General features: G+C 46.6%; 2 protein-coding genes across 2 annotated transcripts; one reads left to right on the top strand and one right to left on the bottom strand.

Annotated features, from left to right (window-relative positions):
* Positions 1-11,512: 11,512 nt before the first annotated feature.
* LOC137320054 (probable G-protein coupled receptor 139) lies at positions 11,513-13,396 on the bottom strand. The gene is made up of 2 exons (XM_067981856.1): positions 13,327-13,396; positions 11,513-12,426 (listed from the first exon to the last, which is right to left on the bottom strand). The coding sequence occupies exons 1-2, from the start codon at positions 13,394-13,396 to the stop codon at positions 11,513-11,515; spliced, it is 984 nt and encodes a 327-aa protein (XP_067837957.1).
* A 6,478-nt stretch (positions 13,397-19,874) lies between these two features.
* Positions 19,875-20,780, top strand: LOC137320053 (probable G-protein coupled receptor 139). Its single transcript, XM_067981855.1, has one exon. The coding sequence runs from the start codon at positions 19,875-19,877 to the stop codon at positions 20,778-20,780; it is 906 nt and encodes a 301-aa protein (XP_067837956.1).
* Positions 20,781-21,099: the final 319 nt, after the last annotated feature.

The following is a 21,099-nucleotide window of genomic DNA, read 5'->3' as shown; positions in this document are numbered from 1 at the left end:
TGAGACCCAAGCACTGATCCCTGCTGTACCCCACTTGTCACTGCCTGCCATCTCGAAAAAGACCCATTTATTCCGAATCTCTGTTTCCAGTCTGTTAACCAATTTTCAACCCATGCCAGTATGCTACTCCAAATCCCATGTGCTTTAATTTTGCACACTAACCTCTTTTGTTGGACTTTATCAAACCTCTGAACTTTCTGTACTCAGCCTGGTTCTCACTTGGATTATCAACCTGACATCTGTCGTACTCCCCCTCTCTCTGCTTCATCTTACTCTCTATCTTTTTCGTCATCCAGGGAGCTCTGGCTTTAGTTTCCCTCCCTTTCCCCGTCGTGGGAATGTACCTGGACTGTACCCCAACCACCTCCTCCTTGAAGGCCGCCTATAGACTGATTACAGTTTTGATTCCAATTTACCCGGGCCGGATCCGTTCTCAACGCATTGAAATTGACCCTCTTCCAATCAAGAATTTTTACTCCAGATTGCTCCTTCTCATTTTCTATAGCTATTCTAAACCTTATGATAATCTGATCACTGTTCCTTAAATGTTCCCGCAATGACACTTGCATCATATTAACCACCTCATTCCCTCGAACAAGTTCCTTGTGTGTAGTACCAAACAGAACACTTGTCGGGGGGAAGCTTAGTGGTCGAGCATTTCACGATAGATGAAGAGGTCTTAGGATCAAATCCAAACGCTACCTCTCACTTTGAAATGGCTATTTTTTTAACTTCATTCCAAGGATTTGGGCATCGCTGGCATGGCCAGAATTTATTGCCCAACCCTAATTGCTCATCACAAGGTGCGGATGAGCCACTTTCTTGAACCGCTGCAGTCCGTGTGGTGAAGTTTCTCGCACAGTGCTGATAAGTAGTGAGTTCCAGGATTTTGACCCAACGACGATGAAGGAACGGCCTTTTCATTCCAGGTCGGGTTGGTGTGTGACTTGGAGGGGAGTGTGCAGGTTGTGCCGTTCTGAAGCGCATGCTGCCCTTGCCCATCTCGGTGGTAGAGGTTGCGGGTTTGGGAGGTGCTTTTAAAGAAGTTTTGGCACATAAAATTCGGACAGGGCTAGACATGCTGGATGCAGGGAAGATGTTTGCCCTGGCTGGGTTTCCAGAACGAGGGGGAACAGTCTCAGGATACGGGTTATGTCATTTAGCAGTTAGATGAGTAGAATTTCTTCATTCAGAGGGTGGAGAACCTGTGGAATTCTCTACCACAGGTGGCTGTGGAGGACAAGTCACTGAACATATTTAAGAAGGAGCCAGGTAGATTTCGAGACACAAAAGGCTTCAATGGGCATGGGGAGAGAATGGGAATATGGGATTGAGATGGAGGATCAGCCATGATCATATTGAATGGCAGAGCAGGTTCAAACGGCTGAGTGGCCTACGACTGTTCCTATTTTTGATGTTTCTATGTTTCAAGTTGCTCCACTGCATCATGTGCATGGTACACACTGCAGCCGCGGTGCAGCGGTGGAGGAGGGAGTGAATGTTTAATGCAGTGGATGGGGTGCCAATCAAGTGAGCTGTTTTGTCGTGGATGGAGTCGAGCCTCTTGAGTGCTATTGGAGCTGCACTCATCCAGTGGAGAGTATTCAGTCACACCCTTGACTTGTGCCTTGTCGATGGTGGAAAGGCTTTTGGGGGTCAGGAGAGGAGTCACTCGCGGCAGGATACCCAGCGTCTGACCTGCTCTGGTAGAATCCTAGCATCATTGAAAGGTTACAAAACGGAAGGAGCCCATTTGGACCATCCAGCCCATGCCGGCTCGATGCAAGAGCAGTCTAGTTAGCACAAAATCTCCACCCTCCCTCCGCTTCTCCCGATAGCTCTGCAAATTTCGTCTTTGCAAATACTTATTCAGTTCCCTTTTGAAGCCCATGATTGAATCTGCCTCCACCACCCCCTCGGGCAGTGCATTTCAGATCCTAACCATTCGCTGTGTTATAAAGTTTTTCCTCATGTTACCTTTGGTTATTTTGCCAATCACCTTAAATCTAGGTCCTCTGCTTCTTGACCCTTCCGCCATTGGGAACAGTTACTCTCCATCTACTCTGTCTGGATCCCTCATTATTTTGAACACCTCCATCAAATCTCCTCTCAAACGACTCTGTTCCAAGGAGAACAACCCCAGCTTCTCCAGCCTATCCACGTAAATGAAGTCTTTCATCCCTGGAATAATTTTACGAAATCTCTTCTGCACCCTCTCAAAGGCCTTCACATATTTCCTAAAGTGCGGTGCCCAGAACTGGACACAATACTCATGTTGTGGCCGAACCAGTGTTTTGTAAAGGTTAATCATAACTTCCTTGCTTTTGTACTCTATGCCTCTATTTATAAAGCCCAGGATCCCGTATGCTTTGTGAACCACTTTCTCAACCTGCCCTGCCACCTTCAACGACTTGTGCACATTCACCCCCAGATCTCTGGACTGCTGTACCACTTTTAGAGTTGTGCCCTCTCGTTTATTGTGCCTTCTGAACGAAATTTATCATTTCTTATTTTTCTGTGTTAAATTTCATCTGCCACGTATCCGCCAATGTCTTCAGCCTGTCTGTATCCTCTTGAAATATATCACTATCTTCCTCACTGTTTTTGACACTTCCAAGTTTTTATCGCATGCAAATTTTGAAATTGTGCCCTGTAGACCCAAGTCCAAATCATTAATAGATGTCAAGAAAATCAGTGGTCCCAGCACCGACCCCTGGGGAACACTACTGTACACCTCCCTTCAGTCCGAAAAATAACCGTTCACCACTACTCTCTTTTTCCTGTCCCTTAGCCAATTCTGCATCTATGTTGCTACTGCCGGCTTGATTCCATGGGCCGCAATATTGATAAAAATCCTGAAATGCGGCACTTTATCAAACGCCATTTGAAAGTCCATATACACCAACTCAACCGCATTGCCCTCATCTATCCTCTCTGTTACCTCATCAAAAAACTCTATCAGATTATTTAAACATGAATTGCCTTTAACAATCCGTGCTGGCTTCCCCCAATCAATTCACACTCGACCAAGTGACTATTAATTCTGTCCTGGATTATCGTTTCTAAAAGTTTCCCCACCACTGAGGTTAAACTGACTGGCTTGTAGTTGCTCGTTTATGCTTACAACTTTTTTGAACAAGGGTGTAACTTTTGCAATTTTCCGGCAGCACCCCCGTATCTATGGATGTTTGGAAGATTATGGCCAGTACCTCCTTAATTTCCACCCTTACTTCACTCAGCAACCAAGGATGCATCCCATCTGCACCGTGTGACTTGTCTACGTTAAATACAGCTAGCCTTTCAATTACCTCTTCTTTATAAGACCATAAGACCATCAGAGATAGGAGCAGGAGTTGGCCATTCGGCCCCTCGAGCATGCTCCGCCATTGAAATAGATCATGCCTGATCCGATTTTTACCGCTAGTCCAATTTCCCGCCCTTTCCCCATACCCTTTGACTCCCTTGCTGATCAAAAATTTACCCAACTCAGCCTTGAATGTATTCAATGACTCAGCCTCCACAGCTTTTTGAGGTAAAGAATTCCAAAGATTCACGACCCTCTGGGAGAAGAAATCCATCCTCATTTCCGTCTTAAACGGGCGATCCCTGATTCTGAGACTATGCCCCCGAGTTTTAGATTCCCCCATGAGGGGTAAGATTCTCTCAGCATCTACCCTATCGGATCCCCTCTGAATCTTGTATGTTTCAATAAGATCTCCTCTCATTCTTCTAAACTCCAGTGAGTATAGACCCAACCTGTTCAATCTTTCCTCATAAGACAACACTTCCACACCCGGGATCAGCCGAGTGAAACTTCTCTGAACTGCCTTCACTGCAAGTATGTCCTACCTTAAATAAGGGTATCCGAACTGTACGCAGTACTCCAGGTGTGGTCTCACAAGCAGTCTGTACAGTCGTAGCATGACTTCCCTGCTTTTATACTCCATCGCCCTCAAAATAAAGGCCAATATTCCGTTTGCCTTCCGGATTATCTGCTGTACCTGTATGTTGACTTCTTAATTTAAATTTTCATCAATTTCTAGTCCTTGCAGCAACTCAAATGTATCTTCTTTCACTGAGTATCTGGCAGCATCTTCTTCCTTGTTAAGGACAGATGCAAAGTTTTCGTTTCGTACCTCGGCCATTCTCTCTGCCTCCATAAGTAGATCTCCTTTATGGTCCCGAATCGGCCCCTGCTCTCATCTTACTACCCATTTACTGTTTACATGCCTGTGGAAGAGATTTGGATTCGCTTTTATGTTGGCTGCCAGTCCTTTCTCATACTCTCTTTTGCCCCTCTTACTTGCATTTTCACTTCCTCTCTGAACTTTCTAGCTGGTTCTTCCTTTTGTTATCAACCTGACATCAGTCATATGCCCCTTTCTTCCGTGTCATCTTACTCACTATCTCATTTGTCATCCAGGGAGCTCTGGCTTTCGTTGTCCTACCTTTCTCCCTCGGGGGATAATGCCTAGACTGTATCCAAACCATCTCGTCTTTAAAGGACGCCCACTGTTCAATTACAGTTTTGACTGCCAATCTTTGATTCCAATTTACCCGGGCCAGAACTGTTCTCATCCCATTGAAATTGGCGATCCTCCAATTGAGTATTTTTACTTTGGAGTGGGCCGTGCCCTTTTCCATAGCGATTCGAAACCTTACGATACTCTGGTCGCTGCTCACTAAATGCTCCCCCACTGACACTTGCTCCACTTGGTCCATGATTTCCCTGCACATTTTCTCCTCGAGCTCCTTCCCACGAGTTGGTAGCCGATAGTATACACCCAGTAGTGTAATGGCACCTTATTTATTTCTTAACCCGAACCAAAGAGATTCTATCCTTGACCCCTCAAGGACATCCTCTCTCTCTCCAGTTCTGCAATATTCTCCTTGATCAATACTGCCACCCCTTCCCATCTTTCCTTGCCTATCTTTCCTGAACACCTCGTATCCAGGAATATTTAGTACCCAACCCGAATGATTTTTGAGCCTGATCCCCGTTATTGCGACAACATCGTATTCACATGTGGCTATTTGGGCCTGCAGCTCACCAACCTTATTTACCATGCTTCGTGCGTTTACACACATGCACTGCAATGAGTATAACCTCTCAGTTCTATGACATCCTCTCAGTTCAAGTATATCCTCTCAGTTCTTGTATATCCTCTTACTACTGGATCGAGTAATGGGAATTGAAACGGAGCGAATAGAAGCAGTTTTGGGGAACATCGAGGCAATAGTGATCATAACATAATTAGGCTTAAAATAATGATTGAGAAAGACAGCCACAAGCCTGTCGCCAGCAATTTCTGCTTGCCTCTGACGAGGAAAAAGACGCTTTTTAGCATTTTCCACTTTCATTTCATGGTGAACTCACACTTTGGGCACACACGGTCTCTTATTTCATGGTCAGGATGTGAATTCTGGAATTTACACACGTTTCCATTGGTTAAGACTCACTTCCGTTCCGTGACCTGAAACTGAATATATTGACTTCAAACATTTGACTGCAGCTGGAGAAACCTCTGGTTGAAATTCAGGTGTTGTTTGGCTGCTGCTTCTAGTTCCACGTCCTGTGGTAAGGATGTGTTCACTGAAGCTCATTGACAAGGCTTTCCATGTTGGGTTGTGCAAATTAGTGTGACTCACGGTATTCATGAATGTACAGTTCACGGTGTACCGTTCTGGTCACCCTATTATAGAAAGGATATGATTAAACTGGAAAGAGTGCAGAAAAGATTTACTAGGATGCTACCGGGACTTGATGGTTTGACTTATAGGGAGAGGTTGGATAGACTGAGACTTTTTTTCCCTGGAGAGTAGGAGGTTTAGGGGTGATCTTATAGAAGTCTATAAAAAAATGAGGGGCATAGAAAAGGTAGATAGTCAAAATCTTTTCCCAAAGGTAGGGGGGTCTGTAACGAGGGGGCATAGATTTAAGGTCAGAGGGGAGAGATACAAAAGGGTCCAGAGGGGCAATTTTTTCACTCAAAGTGTGGTGTGTGTCTGGAACAAGCTGCCAGAGGCAGTAGTAGAGGCGGGTGCAATTTTGTCTTTCAAAAAGCATTTGGATAGTTACATGGATAAGATGGGAAAAGAGGGATATTGGCCAAGTGCAGGCAATTGGGACCAGCTTAGTGGTATAAACTGGGCGACATGGACATGTTGGGCCGAAAGGCCTGTTTCCATGTTGTAATCTTCTATGATTCTATTCTATTCCTGATTACCGGAGTTATTTGTCTCCCAGATTAACTGATGAACGTTGTATTCACGTTGGACCTGTCAATGGTGATAACTGCCAGTTACTGAAACTTGTGTGTAGCATAAATAGCAACAGATGTGGCGATGTAGATCAGTGGTAGAGCATTTGACCACAGATCAAGAAGTCTTTGGTACAACTCCAAATGCCGACTCTAATTTTTGAATGCTTCCCTTTATTAAAATTCATTCCGAGGATGTGGGCATCGCTGGCCTGGCCAGCATTTATTGCCCATCCCTAATTGCTCATGATAAGGTGGTGATGAGTCACTTTCTTGAAGCGCTGCAGTCCGTGTGCTGAAGGTTCTCCCACAGTGCTGTTAGGTAGGGAGTTCGAGGATTTTGATCCAGCGACGATGAAGGAACGGCGATATAATTCCAGATCGGGATAGTGTGTGACTTGGAGGGGAGCGTGCACGTTGTGTTGTTCCGAAATGCCTGCTGACATTGTCCTTCTAGGTGGTAGAGGTCGCGGGTTTGGGAGATGCTTTCATAGAAGTCTTGGCATGTAAAATTGTGACACGGCTCGACAGGCTGGATGCAGGGACGATGTTCCCGATGGCTGGGGAATCCAGAACGAGGGGTCACAGTCTCAGAATACGAGGTATGAAATTTACGACTTAGATGAGGAGAAATTTATTCATTCAGAGGGTGATGAACCTCTGGAATTCTCTGCCACAGAAGGCTGTGGAGTTCATTCACTGAATATATTCAAGAAGGAGCGAGATAGATTTCTAGACACAAAAGGCATCAATGGGTAACGGTAGAGAATGGGAATATGTTACTGAGATAAAGAATCATCCATGATCATATTGAATGACGTAGAAGGATCGATGGGCCGAATGGCCGACTCCTGCTCATATTTTGATGCTTTTGTATGTTTCTATGTTTCAAATTGCTGCAGTGCATCCTGTGGATGGTAAACACTGCAGCCACGGTGCGGCGGTGGAGGAGGCAGTGAATGTTTAATGCAGTGGATGGGGTGCCAATCAAGCGAGCTGTTTTGTCCTGGATGGAAGCGACCCTCTTGAGTGCTGTTGAAGCTGCACTCATCCAGTGGGGAGTATTCAGTCACACCCTTGGATTGTGCCTTGTAGATGGTGGAAAGGCTTTGTGGGGACAGGAGATGAGTCATTCGCGGCAGCATACCCAGCCACAGACCTGCTCTTGTAGAATCAAAGCATCATAGAAAGGTTACAGCAAGGAAGGATCCCATTTTGTCCATCCAGCCCAAGCTGGCTCTGTGCAAGAGCAGTCCAGTTAGTCGAAAACCCCCCACCCCACCCGCCACCCGCCCTCTGCTTCTCCCTGTAGCCCTGCAAATTTCTTGTTTTCAAATGCTTATCCAGTTCACTTTTTAATGCCATGATTGAATCTGCCTCCACCACCCCCGCCCCGGGCAGTACATTCCAGATCCTAACCACTTGCTGCGATAAAAAAGTTTTTCCTCATGTCACCTCTGGTTCTTTTGCCAAAGACTTTAAATCTGTGTCCACTGCATCTTGACCCTTCCGCCAATGGGAACAGTTTCTCTCCGTCTACTCTGAATACACCCTTCATGATTTGGAACACATCTGTCAAATCTCCTCTCAACTTTCTCTGTTCCAAGGAGAACAACCCCAGCTTCTTCAGTCTCTCCACGTAACTGAATTCCCTCATCCCTGGAATCATTCTATTAATCTCTTTTGCACCCTCACTGAGGTCTTCAAATATTTCCTAAAGTGCGGTGCCCAGAACTGGACACAATACTCAGTTTTTCGCCAAACCAAGTTTATTATTAAGGTTCATCATGACTTCCTTGCTTTTGTAATCTGTGCCTCTATTTATAAAGCCCAGGATCCCGTATCCTTTTTTAACCACTTTCTCAACCTGCCCTGCCACCTTCAACGATTAGTCGCATACACCTCCAGTTTTCTCTGTTCCTGTACCCCCTTTTAGAGTTGAGCCCTCTATTTTATATTGCCTCTCCTCGTTCTTTCTAACGAAATGTATCACTTCACGTTTTTCTGCCTTAAATTTCATCTGCCAAGTGTCCGCCCGTGCCAACAGCCTGTTGAAGTCTATCACTTGCCGCTTGACAGCACTGTCGGCGACACCTTCCATCACTTTGCTGATGATTGAGAGTAGACTGATTTGGCGGTAATTGGCCGGATTGGATTGGTCCTGCTTTTTGTGGATGGAAATAACTGGGTAATTTTCCACATTGTCGGGGAGATACCGGTGTTGCAGCTGTGCTGGAACAGTTTGGCTAGAGACGCGGCTAATTTTGGACCACAATTCGTCAGCACGACAGCCGGAATGTAAGTAATGGGTGGGTTCGAATCACCTCCCCCTTACACAGTCCTGGATGACGGGAATTACAGTGAACAGAATTGACTCACAGACAATTTTTTCGCACAGTGTTTATTCAGGATAACACACACGGCCGTCGACCATATATTAAAAAAAAACGGCGGCGTAAGACAATACAGTACACTACATCACTACCCAGAGAAGAGTATACGCTATATCCAACGCCACAGGACCTTCCCACCAAACACCTATGGCCTGGTTGGGAACACAGAACACCCACTCACACAATACCGGTGGTCTCAAAGATGTGGACTTGGACAGTGCTCAACCTGATTGTCCCTTGACTTTATCTCTGCTTTCCCTTGGAGAAAACGAATCTCCTGGTTCTGTACCGCCAGTATTCAAGTCTCAGTTAGAAGTTCGTCCATACAGATGAAGAGCGAGGCTCTGATTTTCGTTGTGATTTCTTCTCTCCGTCCCAGGCAGAGTGTTCGGTTCTTGTTGTGAAGATGACGACAAGCGAAGATGAGAGCCGGCAGGAAGCAAGAGAGCGAAAAGTCCCAATACTGCATCCTCTTATACTCCCCAAAGTTCCAAACTTCTTCGTGAATCAGAGGCGATCTCATTGAAAAATAGAAGATTCTGAGGTGTCTTGACAGGGTAAATGCTGAGAGGATGTTTCCCCTGGCTGCAGAGTCTGGAACTTGGCGGCATAGTCTCAGGATAAGGGGTCGGCAATTCAAGACTGAGGTGAGGAGGAATTTCTTCACTCGGAGGGTTGTCAATCTTTCGAATTCTCTACTGCAGAGGGCTGTGGATACTGAGTCGTTGAATGTATTCTAAGCTGAATTCGATAGATTTTAGGACGATCGGTGAATCAAGGGATATGAGCATCGGGAGGGAAAATGGAGTTGAGCCCTCTGGTGGAATGGTATAGCAGGCTCGAGGGACCGAATGGCCTACTCCTGCTTCTATTTCTTATGTTCTTATCAGCACCATACAGGTACAATAGACAACGAGTAAAAGGGAACGATTCTCTCCTCCTGGCATGTACTGTAAGGCCCGTGTGTTTCTCGGTGTCAGTTCCTGTACATATACAGTACATAGCGGGTAAAAGGGAACCCACCACCCTCTGGGTAAAAAAGGTTTTCATCATGTTCCCTCGAATCCTTCCACCAATCAACTTAAAGCTCTGTCCTCGAGTTCTTGAACTCTCCGCAAGGGCAAACAGGTCCTTCCTCTCGACTCTATCGAAGTCCTTCATAACTTTGTATACATCAATCAAGTCTCCCCTCAGCCTCCCCTGCTGCAAGGAAAACAACCCCAGCCGATCCATTCTGTCCTCCCAGCTGCAATTTTCATGCCCCAGCAACGTTCTTGTAAATCTTCTCTGCACTCTCTCCAGAGCAATTATGTCCTTCCTGTAATGTGGTGACCAGAACTGCGCACAATACTCCAGGTGTGGCCTTACCAGCGTTTTATACAGTTCCATCATTACATCCCTGCTTTTGTATTCTCAGCCTCGGCTGAGAATTGCCAGCGTTCCGTCTGCCTTCTTCAAAACCCAATCTACCTCTACTGCCACCTTCAGGGACCTGTGCATATGGACTCCAACGTCTCTCACTTCATCGAACGCTCTCAATTGAAACCCGTTGGCTGCGTATTTCCTTTTATTGCTTGCCCTCCCTAAGTGCATTACCTCACACTTCTCCGGGTTGAACTCCATTTGCCACTTTTACACCCACTCCGCCAACCCATTGATATCTTCTTGGAGTCCACAGTGATCCTCTTCACGATCAACAAAACGCGCAATTTTTGTGTCGCTTGCAAATATGCCAATCATGCCCTCGACATTCAAGTCAAAATCATCAATATATACCATAAACAGCAATGGGCCTAACACTGTGCCCTATGGTACAACACTGGAAACGGATTTCCATTCGCAAAGACATCCATCGACTTTTACCCTTTGTTTTCTGTGACTGAGCCAATGTTGGATCCAATTCGCCACATTTCCCAATATAACATGGGTTTTTACCTTTCTGACCAGTCTGCCATGTGGGACCTTGTCAAATGTCTTACTAAAATCCATGTTGGTAACATCCACTGCACTACCCTCATCAATCCTCCTTGTCACTTCCTCAAATAATTCAATCAGATTTGGAAGGCATGACCTTTCCTGAACAAATCCTGAGCAAATAATCGTGAGTCCGTGGAATTCACTTGTAGGGTTAGTGGTCGAGGCAGAATCTATCGCAACATTCGAGCCTGATTTGGACAGGTGGATGAAGAAACATCAGACATTGCTCCCATGACAAGTGGACATTCGGAATCCAGCAACAGAAATGATTCCAGGCGTGATGAATTTACGTCTCCAGACCACCTGAAGGGGGCGCTCTCTCTGCCTTGGAGAAGTGCAGATTGGCAGCGACCCAATTGCAGTGCCCACAACCACGGAGATGAGAAGCAAGTTTATTCAACCAAAATTATTCCTATTATATTTCACTTTGCAAGTCGGAAATTTGCAACTTGAAGCAAAATGGCAGATCAGACAAAACGAACCAATGGATAATTCACAAGGTTAACCAGTTGAAAAGACGAGCGAGCAGTTTCAGCAGATATGTGTTTCTAACGGGAGGAGGAGGGAGGGGGTTGAGGGATATGCTCGGGCAACCAGTGTCGGGTTTTCATCGGTCAAAAGCAGCAGCAAATTTTGCATAATTGATTTGTTTCAGTGCTAAAAAGTCGTCATGTGTTTGTTCCAATCCGATACCGTTTGGCTTACAGTGTAGGCCAAGTTAATATTACCCCAAGTATCTTTGATCTCACACAGCATGACGTCTGATATGAGGACCAGATGGCATCTCCCATTGGAGATTCCTTTACGTACTGTCCAGAGGTTGTCAACTGGACAACCTGTGCTTGGTTCCGATGGATGGAATTACGTTTTAGTCCAGTGCGGTTACTTAAAGTATTTGAATAAATTAATAATGAGGGTCACGGGACTCGAAATAAGATTCTTCAATTGCTCTCGGAACTTACTCTGGGACACTGCATAAATAAACGTGTTTCTGCATGAACTCAAATTCCTAAGCATGTAGCCGGTCTGCTCCATGATTGTGAAAGGCGCATTGTAACTTGGTTCGGAAATTTGAGCGTCTGTAAAATTTACAAATATGAAAAAGACGAACATTACCGCCCATAAGAGCATGAAACTAGCAGATATGGTCAGCAGTAAAATGATGGACTTCCTTCGATTCTCCACCTCTGGATCATTGTGATCCTCACTGTTATTTTTTCCACGGAGTCCCCTCCTCACTCTATTGGCCTGCACAATGTGCCTGATGGTTTGAGCATTGAACAGTAAAATCAAGAGAAATGGGACACATGGGGTAAGAATAATTTCCAACCACAGGAATGCTATCCATACGGTTAAGGTATAGAAGCTTGGTATCACATAGCAGGACCATGGAACATCGTTAATTATCGCCCGAGGTTCTAATATAAAGTTGATTGGAGCGTTTTGTACAATACTTAAGGAAAACACAACTGTTATAACGATAGCCGCAGTTCTTTCTGTGCAATATTTTTTGCTGAAAGTTTGGTGACAGATGGCCACGAATCGGTCAAAGCTGAAAGCGACAGTTAACCAGACAGACCAATCGATGGACATGAAAAGCAGGGCGATATTGAGGCTGCAAATAGGAGTGTAGTTCAGGAATGAAAATGGGAAATAAGAGTCCTTAATTTCATACAAGACCACTCCAAATATCAGGACCAGTAGATCAGCCACCGCCATGCCCAACAAGTAACGGGAAATGCATTTGGAGAGGCCGCAGTTTCCGCGGAACAGAACCACAATCGTCATCAAATTAGCTGAAAAAATAGAAAGGGCAATTACTAACTGAAAATTAATTGATTATTTTTGGTCACTCGAACCTCGCTCTCTCTCTCTCCATCTTAGCTTACGAATTCTGAATAGATAAATCCTTTTTTGTTTATGGAATCAGAGAAAGGTTACGGAACGGAGGGTGGCCATTCGGTCCATCGAGTCCGCGCTGGCTGTATGCCTGATCAATCCAGCCAGTCCCATTCACACCCCTACCCCGCAACCTGCCTTCGCCGCCCTATCCCTGCAGCCGTGCATTTTTTTTCCCTTCAAGTATTTCTCCAATTCCCCTTTTGAAAGTTATTATTGAATCTGTTTCCACCGCCCTTTCAGGCTGTGAATTCCAGATCATCACAACTCGCTGCATAAAGGACTGATTCCTCATGTCCCCTCTGGTTCTTTTGTCAATTATCTTAAATCTGTGTCCTCCGGTTACCGAACATCCTGCCACTGGAAACACTTTCTCCTTGTTTACTCCATCAAACCCGTCATGATTTTGTGGAGCCTAGAATTGAACAAAATACTCCAGATGAGTTCTAAACCAGCATTTTATATCGCTTTAGCAGAACTTCCTTGCTTTTTTACTCCATGGCCTCTATTAATTAATTTTAAAATCACAAGCTGACGAAGGGGATAATCTCCGAAAGCTTGTGATTTTAAAATAAATTTGTTGGACTATAACCTGGTGTTGTAAGATTCCTTACATTTGTCCACCCCAGTCCATCACCGGCATCTCCACATCATGTCTATTAATTAAGACCAGGATTCCATATGCTACAAATGAAACCCATCAAAGTAGACAGGTGATGTTATCACACCGACGGCAGCAGCAGTGCTACAGATAAAGACTGTTAAAAATTAATAAGACCTGATTAGAACAGGCTTACCGGGAACACCTATCACTGCAAGGATAGGGTAGTAAATGTTTTCTATCTCTACGATTACTGGCATTCCCATTTTCGGAGAGAAGTGACTTTGTTTGTTGACGTGAAAGAAAGGTCGTTCTTCTGTTTTCAACAGAGTCTTATTTATACCAAAGGGAAACCTCAAGTGAGGCAAGACATTAATTACAGTCCAGGTAACAAAAAATTAAGCCAAGCTGCGTTGACTCCTACTGCCCAGGCTGGAGGACGCTTTGCATTGATATTTCCTCGTTGAAAGAATAAGCGGTCCAGAATAATATTTTCAGAAGAAAATATTTCCTACTTTCACACAATAAGACAGAGAATGGAGGAGTCCAACTCGTGCATGAGTGAAATTGTGAATCAGCGATGGGAGGGTATCTCTGAGATACTGTCACAAGGAGGTGAGGTCATCCCGGCGATAGCGTCACAGGGACATGAGGGCATCTCTGAGATCGTGTCTCGGGCAAGTGCGGGAATGTCTGCGATGGAGAGAAGTCCAGCCTCCGTTGAGCTTCAAGCACGGCTCACAAACAAGTCCATTCAGGCCCTGACAATGGCCGGCCAGACGCAGGGTGAACAACAGTCTGTGGCCTTAAAGAGGCAGGCAGATACTCTCGCACTGGACTGAAAAGGCTTCATACATGTTCTCCAAACTGATGTCCAGCAGCGTGGTAGGAGTGGTCTGGACCTGAGCCAGGTGTGGGATGATGACGAAAGGGGACATGGAAGTGGGGACGCCACTCAATGCGCTCCTACATCTCACCTATTGCCCACCCCCGGCCCCCGCTCTCAACCAATACCCGAAATGCTGCCTCCTCTCCAGGTGACCGAGTCTGCCCCTGCACAGTTGCAGGTGAGCAATCTTTGGAGGGACCCTCACGGGCACCGAAATCCAGAGGGCGTAGGCCCAAAGCATGTAATCGGTCTGGGCATGAACAAGAGCAACCTGACACAACCTCTGCTACAGCCACAGGGGAGGCACCACGTAGGAGTAGTCAGATGTGAAAGGCGAAGGTTTTGTGAGCAAAAAGGGGATACACAAGTGTGTTTGACGTTTGGTCATGTTTTATATTTGTATTTGCTTTTTGTTAAACTCACGTTAAATATTATTATTGTCACCACTACTGCGACGTCTTGGCCATGCTTGACTGGTTTGTGTAATAAGGCCCTTTCATGAGGATCACCATGAACGCCCACACTTGATGCCACCCATTGGGTCACTCTACAGTGGGCCTTTGTGTCGTTGCAGGACTGTTTTGTGCAGGGACGTGTGGGGAGGTTCTGGGCTGGTGTGGGCGCTGCTCAATCCAAGTGGTGAGGACTGGACTCTCCACACTGGCCCGATATTAGGAGGGAGGCGGGTTGCCAGCGGGGGGTCGACTGGGCCCGGTGAAATCGGTGGTTGCCCCACGTGATTCTAAATAAATTGAAGCCACTTAACTTGGCTTCCCAGTTTCACGCTGGATAGCTGTGCAGCGGGCGGACTGCGCCCCCGCATCATCGGCTGTCAGCTGGAGGAGCCCTATTTAAAGGGGCAGTCCTCCGCTGACTGATGCTGCAGAAAGGAGCCAAAATTACAGCATTGAGCAGCCCATGGTTAAAGGCTGCTCCCAGGTTTAATGATGCCTCACTCCTGGTCTTACTGGATGGGGTGAGGAGGAGGAGGAGGAGGAGGGAGATTTTCCACCCGGCGGACGGGAAGAATTGGCCTCCGTCTGCCACCACGAAGGCCCGGCTCGAGGTGGCCCAGGAGGTCACCAGCACCACCAGCACATCACGGACCAGCATACACTCCGCCTGCAACATCACCGCCCCCACCCCACATCTCCTTCTGCTGTGCCAACACTACTCTATCACATCACTCCTCGCACCCACTCAAAGGTCATCCTCATCTGACTCACTTACTCACCTCGCCAGTGCTCATTCCACCACTAACACTCAACCCAATTCTCATACAATCTCATGGCTCTGTCTCATACTCATCCTCTCATGCATCTCTTTAACGGTCAGCCTCACCCCATCTGCCACTACCTGCGCTGCAGCCACAAGGCATTCATCACATATGTGTCGTAGGAAGCGTAAGGCAAACGTGTGAGCATGAAGAGGATGCACAAGGGTGTTTGAGGGTATGTCATGGTTTTTACTTCTGTTTGATTTCTGATCAACTCACATAACATATTGTATTGTCACCGCTTCTGCCACGTCTTGGCCATTCTTGACTGGCTTGTGTAATAATGCCCTTTCATGAGGTTATCCATGAACACCATTGATGCCACCCATTGTGTCACCCGACATTGGTTGTATGTGTAGTTGCATGACTGCTTTGAGCAGGTGCCTGTTGCGTAGCACTGTGTTGTTTAGCTCCATGTGGCGGAGTTGGACGGCGTGCCTGGCAAGGCTGGTGATGTTGCTCATCCTCCAATGGAGTGATTAATGCAGCTATGGAACCCACACACCCCAAACTGATCCTGACGGTTTGAGAGTGAGGGGATCCGCAAAGTAGGTAAATGTGTTTGGAAAGCAGAGTTTAGGGCATGATGTAATAATTTTGAGTGTGGAGACAACGGTATGACAGTCACAACTTTGTCTGAGTTGACAGAGTGCCTTGCAGCAATGAATGAGGTATTCCCCACAACTGTCATGGAATGCTTTGCATCCCCCAATGGCTGCTGACTGAAACACGTCTGCAACAACAGGGAGTGCTTCCCACAGCATGGGAAACACGCCGAGGAGAGTCCAAAATCACATCCCAGCTAAAATCTCTTCCCAATGAGGTCTGTCAATGACCTCAAGTACCTCCCCAGCGATCCAAACTGTCATCCCGCCGGCTTTAATTGCCGTTGGGAGACCTGCATGCAGGGGCTGCGTGCGCACCAATTCGCGTCATTGGGGAACCCGGAAGAGGGCGGGTCCGAGCCAGGCTCTGGACTCGCTCCGGTGTTCTCCAATTTTATTCACCCCCCCACCCCCCGCCGACCCCCGCCATGGATGCACCTGTTCGGTCTTCCGAAAATTGACCCCATTATATTCGCCTGTTGTCCCCTGGCACAACAGAGAGGGGGCTGTTTGAGGAGGCCCCATCCACATCTGCCATCCACATTGAGGAGGAGGAAGAGGAGCAGGAGCAACGCCTGGGCAGAACAGCGCCTCACCTCGGTAATACTGAGGCCAGGGAGTCACTGATACGTGAACGGTTCTCCGAACATCAGACAGTGTGAAGAGTCCAGTCCTCACCACCTGGACAGAGCAGCGCTGACATCAGCACCCCACCATCCCTCCCTGCACAAAACAGTCCTGCAACTACATATAGACCCACTGTCGAGTGACTCAATGGGAGGCATCAAGTGTGGGCGTTGATGGTGAAACTCATGAAAGGGCTTTATTACACAAACCAGTCAAGCATGGCCAAGAGACGTGCGAGTAGTGGTGACAATCATAATATTGAATGTGAGTTTAACGAAAAGCAAATATAAGTAAAAAAAAAACATGACCAACGGCCAAACACCGTTCTGCATCCCATTTTTGCTCAGGAAACCTTCGCCTTTCACTTCCGACTTCTCCTACGTGATGCCTCCCCTGTGGCTGCTGCAGAGGTAGTCGCAGGTTGCTATTGTTCATGCCCTGACCGATTAAATGCTTTGGGTCTACGCCCTCTGGGTTTCAGTGCCCGTGAGTGTCCCTCCAAAGACTGCTCCAACTGCACCTGTGCAGTGGCAGACTCGGCCACCTGGAGTGGAGAGGGGGGCAATGGGTGAGACGTGGGAGCGCTTTGAGATGCGTCCCCAATTCAATGTCCCCTTTCACCATCATCCCTCCCCCGGGCCAGGCCCACACCACTCCAACTACTCTGCTGGACAAAAGTTTGGAGGACATGTTTGAAGCCTTGTCAGGCCGGTGCCAGAGTATCTGCCTGCCTCTTTCAGGCGGCAGACTGTTGTTCACCCTGAGTCTCAAAGGCCATTGTCAGGGCCTGAATGGACTGATTTGTGATCCGTGCCTGAAGCTCAATGGAGCCTAGCCTTCTCTCCATTGCAGACATTCCCGCAATTGCACACGACATTATCTCAGAGATGCTCTCACGTCCCTGTGACACAATCTCAGAGATTCCCTCCAGTATATATTTTTTTATTTCGTTCATGGGATGTGGGCACCGCTAGCGAGGCCAGCATTTATTGTCCATCCCTAATTGCCCTTGGGAAGGTGGTGGTGAGCCGCCTTCGTGAACCGCTGCAGTCCATGTGGTGAAGGTTCTCCCACAGTTCTGTTACGAAGGGAGTTCCAGGATTTTGACCCAACGACGATGAAGGAACCGCGATATATTTCCAAGTCGGGATGGTGTGTGACTTGAAGGGGAAAGTGCAGGTGGTGTTCATCCCCCTGTACCTGCTGCCCTTGTCCTTCGAGGTGGTAGAGGTCCCGGGGTTGAGAGGTGCTGTCGAAGAAGCCTTGGCGAGTTGGTGCAGTGCATCCTGCAGCCACTGTGCGCTGGTGGTGTAGGGAATGAATGTTTAAGGTGGTGGAGTGGTGCCAAACAAGCGGGCTGCATTGTCCTGGATGGTGTCGAGCTTCTTGAGTGTTGGAGCTGCACTCAACCAGTCAAGTGGAGATTATTCCATCACACTTCTGACTTGTGCCTTGTAAATGGTGGAAAGGCTTTGTGGAGTCAGGAGGTGAGTCACTCACCGCAGAATTTCCAGCCTCTGACCTGTTCTTGTAGTCACAGTATCGATGTGGCTGTTCGAATTAAGTTTCTAGTCAGTAGTGACCCCAGGATGTTGATGGTGCGTGACTCGGCGATGGTAATGCCGTTGAATGTCAAGGGGAGGTGGTTTGACTCACTCTTGTTGGAAATGGTCATTGCCTGGCACTTGTTTGGCGCGAATGTCACTTGCCACTTATCAGCCCAAGCCTGGATGTTGTCCAGGTATTGCTGCATTTGGGCTCGGACTGTTTCATTATTTGAGGGGTTGCGAATGGAACTGAACACCGTGCAATCTTCAGCGAACATCCCCATTTCTGACCTTATGATGGAGGGAAGGTCATTGATGAAGCAGCTGAAGATGCTTGGGCCTAGGACACGACCCAAAGGAACTCCTGCAGCAATGCCCTGCGGCTGAGATGATTGGCCTCCAAAAACCACTACCATCTTCCTTTCTTATAGGTATGACTCCAGCCACTGGAGAGTTTTCCCCTTGATTCACATTGACGTCAATTTTACGAGGGCTCCTTGATGCCACACTCAGTCAAATGCCACCTTTCCAGTCATGCAGGAGATGGACTCCTCCATCCTCTGCGCTATTGTTTTATAATATGAAATACTATGTCTGGAAATAATATTCTAAACCCCTTACTCTTTCAACGATGAAATATCACTGCAAAACGACCAACACCCTGGGCAGTTAGAGTCAACGCAGCATGGCTAAATTTTTTGTTAAATGGATTGTAACTAATGCTCGTGCCCCACTTGAGGTTTCCCTCTGGTATAAATAAGACTGTTTTGAAATCAGAAGAACTACCTGTCTATAACGGCAACAAACAAAGTCACTTCTCTCCGAAAATGGGAGCGCCAGTCATCGTAGAGGTAAAAAAAATATACTACCCTATCCTTGCAGTGATAGGTGTTCCCGGTAAGTCTGTTCCAATCAGGTCTCATTAATTATTAACAGTGTTTAACTGTATCACTGCTGCTGCCGTCGGTGTGATAACATCACCCGTCCACTTGGACGGGTTTCTTTCGCAGCCAATGGGGTCCTGGTCTTTCTTAATTGAGGCACGGAGAACAAAATCAAGGAATTCATGCTAAAGCTTCATAAAACGTTGGTTTAGACCTCAGCTATAGTGTTGTGATCAATTCTGGGCACCACACTTTCGGAAGGATGTCTATGCCTTAGGGAAGGTCCAGAGGAGATTTACCAGAATGGTACCAGGGATGACGGACTTCCATCATGTGGAGAGTCTGAAGAAGCTGGGATTGTTCTCCTTAGAGCAGAGAATGTTCGGGGAGATTTAACAGAGGTGTTCAAAATCATGAAGGGTTTTGATAGAGTAAAGAAGGAGAAAGTGTTTCCTGTGGCAGGAGGGTCGGTAACCAGAGGACACAGATGTAAGATAATTGGCAAAAGAACCAGAGGCGACATGAGGAGACATGTTTTTATGTAGCGAGTTGTGATGATCTGGAATTCACTGCCTGAAAGGGCGGTGGGAGCAGATTCAATAATAACTTTTATAAGTGGGAATTGGAGAAATAGTTGAAGGGAAACAATTTGCAGGGCTACGGGGATCGGGCGGAGAGTGCGTGTTGTGGGGTGGGAATGGGACTGGCTGGATTGCTCCTGCATCGAACCAGAGCGGACTCGATGGGCTGAATGGCCTCCCTCCGTGCTGTAACCTTTCTGTGATTCTGTAAACATAAAGGGATTTATCCTTTCAGAATTCCGAAGCTTAGAGAGAGAGAGAGATTCGAGTGACGAAAAAGTAATCAATACATTCGCAGTTAGTAATTGCCCTTTTTATTATTTGCAGCTAATTTGATGACGATTGTGGTTCTCTCCCGCGGAAACTGCGGCCTCTCCAAATGCATTACGCGTTACCTGTTGGGCATGGCGGTGGCTGATCTACTTGTCCTGATATTTGAAGTGGTCCTGTATGAAATTAAGGATTCTTATTTCCCATTTTCATTCCTGAACTACACTCCTATTTGCAGCCTCAATATCGCCCTGCTTTTCATGTCCATCGATTGGTCTGTCTGGTTAACTGTCGCTTTCACCTTTGACCGATTCGTGGCCATCTGTCACCAAACTTTCAGCAAAAAATATTGCACCGAGAAAACTGCGGCTGTGGTTATAACAGTTGTGTGTTCCTTAAGTCTTATAGAAAACGCTCCAATCAACTTTGCATTTGAACCTCGGGCGATAATTAACGATGTTCCATGGTCCTGCTATGTAATACCAAGCTTCTATACCTTAACCATATGGATAGCATTCACGTGGTTTGAAATTATTCTTACCCCATTTGTCCCGTTTCTCTTGATTTTACTGTTCAATGCTCAAACCATCAGGCACATTGTGCAGGCCAATAGAATGAGAAGGGGACTCCGTGCAAAAAATAACCGTGAGAATCACAATGATCCAGAGGTGGAGAGCCGACGGAAGTCCATCGTTTTACTGCTGATCATATCTGCTAGTTTCATGATCTTATGGGCGGTAATATTCATCTTTTTCATGTTGGTATATTTTACAGAGGCTCAAATTTCCGAAACAAGTTACAATGCCCCTTTCACTATCATGGAGCAGACCGGCTACATGCTTCGGTCTTTGAGTTCATGCACAAACACGTTTATTTATGCAGTGTCCCAGAGTAAGTTCAGAGAGCAATTGAAGAATCTTATTACGAGTCCCGTGACACTCATTATAAATTTATTCAAATCAGTTAAGTAACCGCACTGGACTGAAACGTAATTCCAACCATCGGAACCGAGAAGAGGTTGTCCAGTTGACATGTACGTACAGGATTCTCCAATGGGAGCTTCCATCTTGTCCTCATCTCAGAAATCATACCGTGTGAGATCTAAGGTTCGTGGCTTGATATTAACTTGGCCGATAATGGAAGCCAAGCGGTCTCGGATTGGAGCAAACACTTGGGAACCATTTAGGATCGAAACAAATCAATTATGCAAATTTATCTGCTGCTTTTGACCAATCTAAAGCCGACACTGGTTACCCGAACATATCCCTCAACCCCCTCCCTCGCCCTCCC

Source organism: Heptranchias perlo, unplaced genomic scaffold, assembly GCF_035084215.1.
Source record: "Heptranchias perlo isolate sHepPer1 unplaced genomic scaffold, sHepPer1.hap1 HAP1_SCAFFOLD_97, whole genome shotgun sequence".
Taxonomy (NCBI): Eukaryota; Metazoa; Chordata; class Chondrichthyes; order Hexanchiformes; family Hexanchidae; genus Heptranchias; species Heptranchias perlo.
This window is presented reverse-complemented; position numbering and strand designations above follow the sequence as displayed.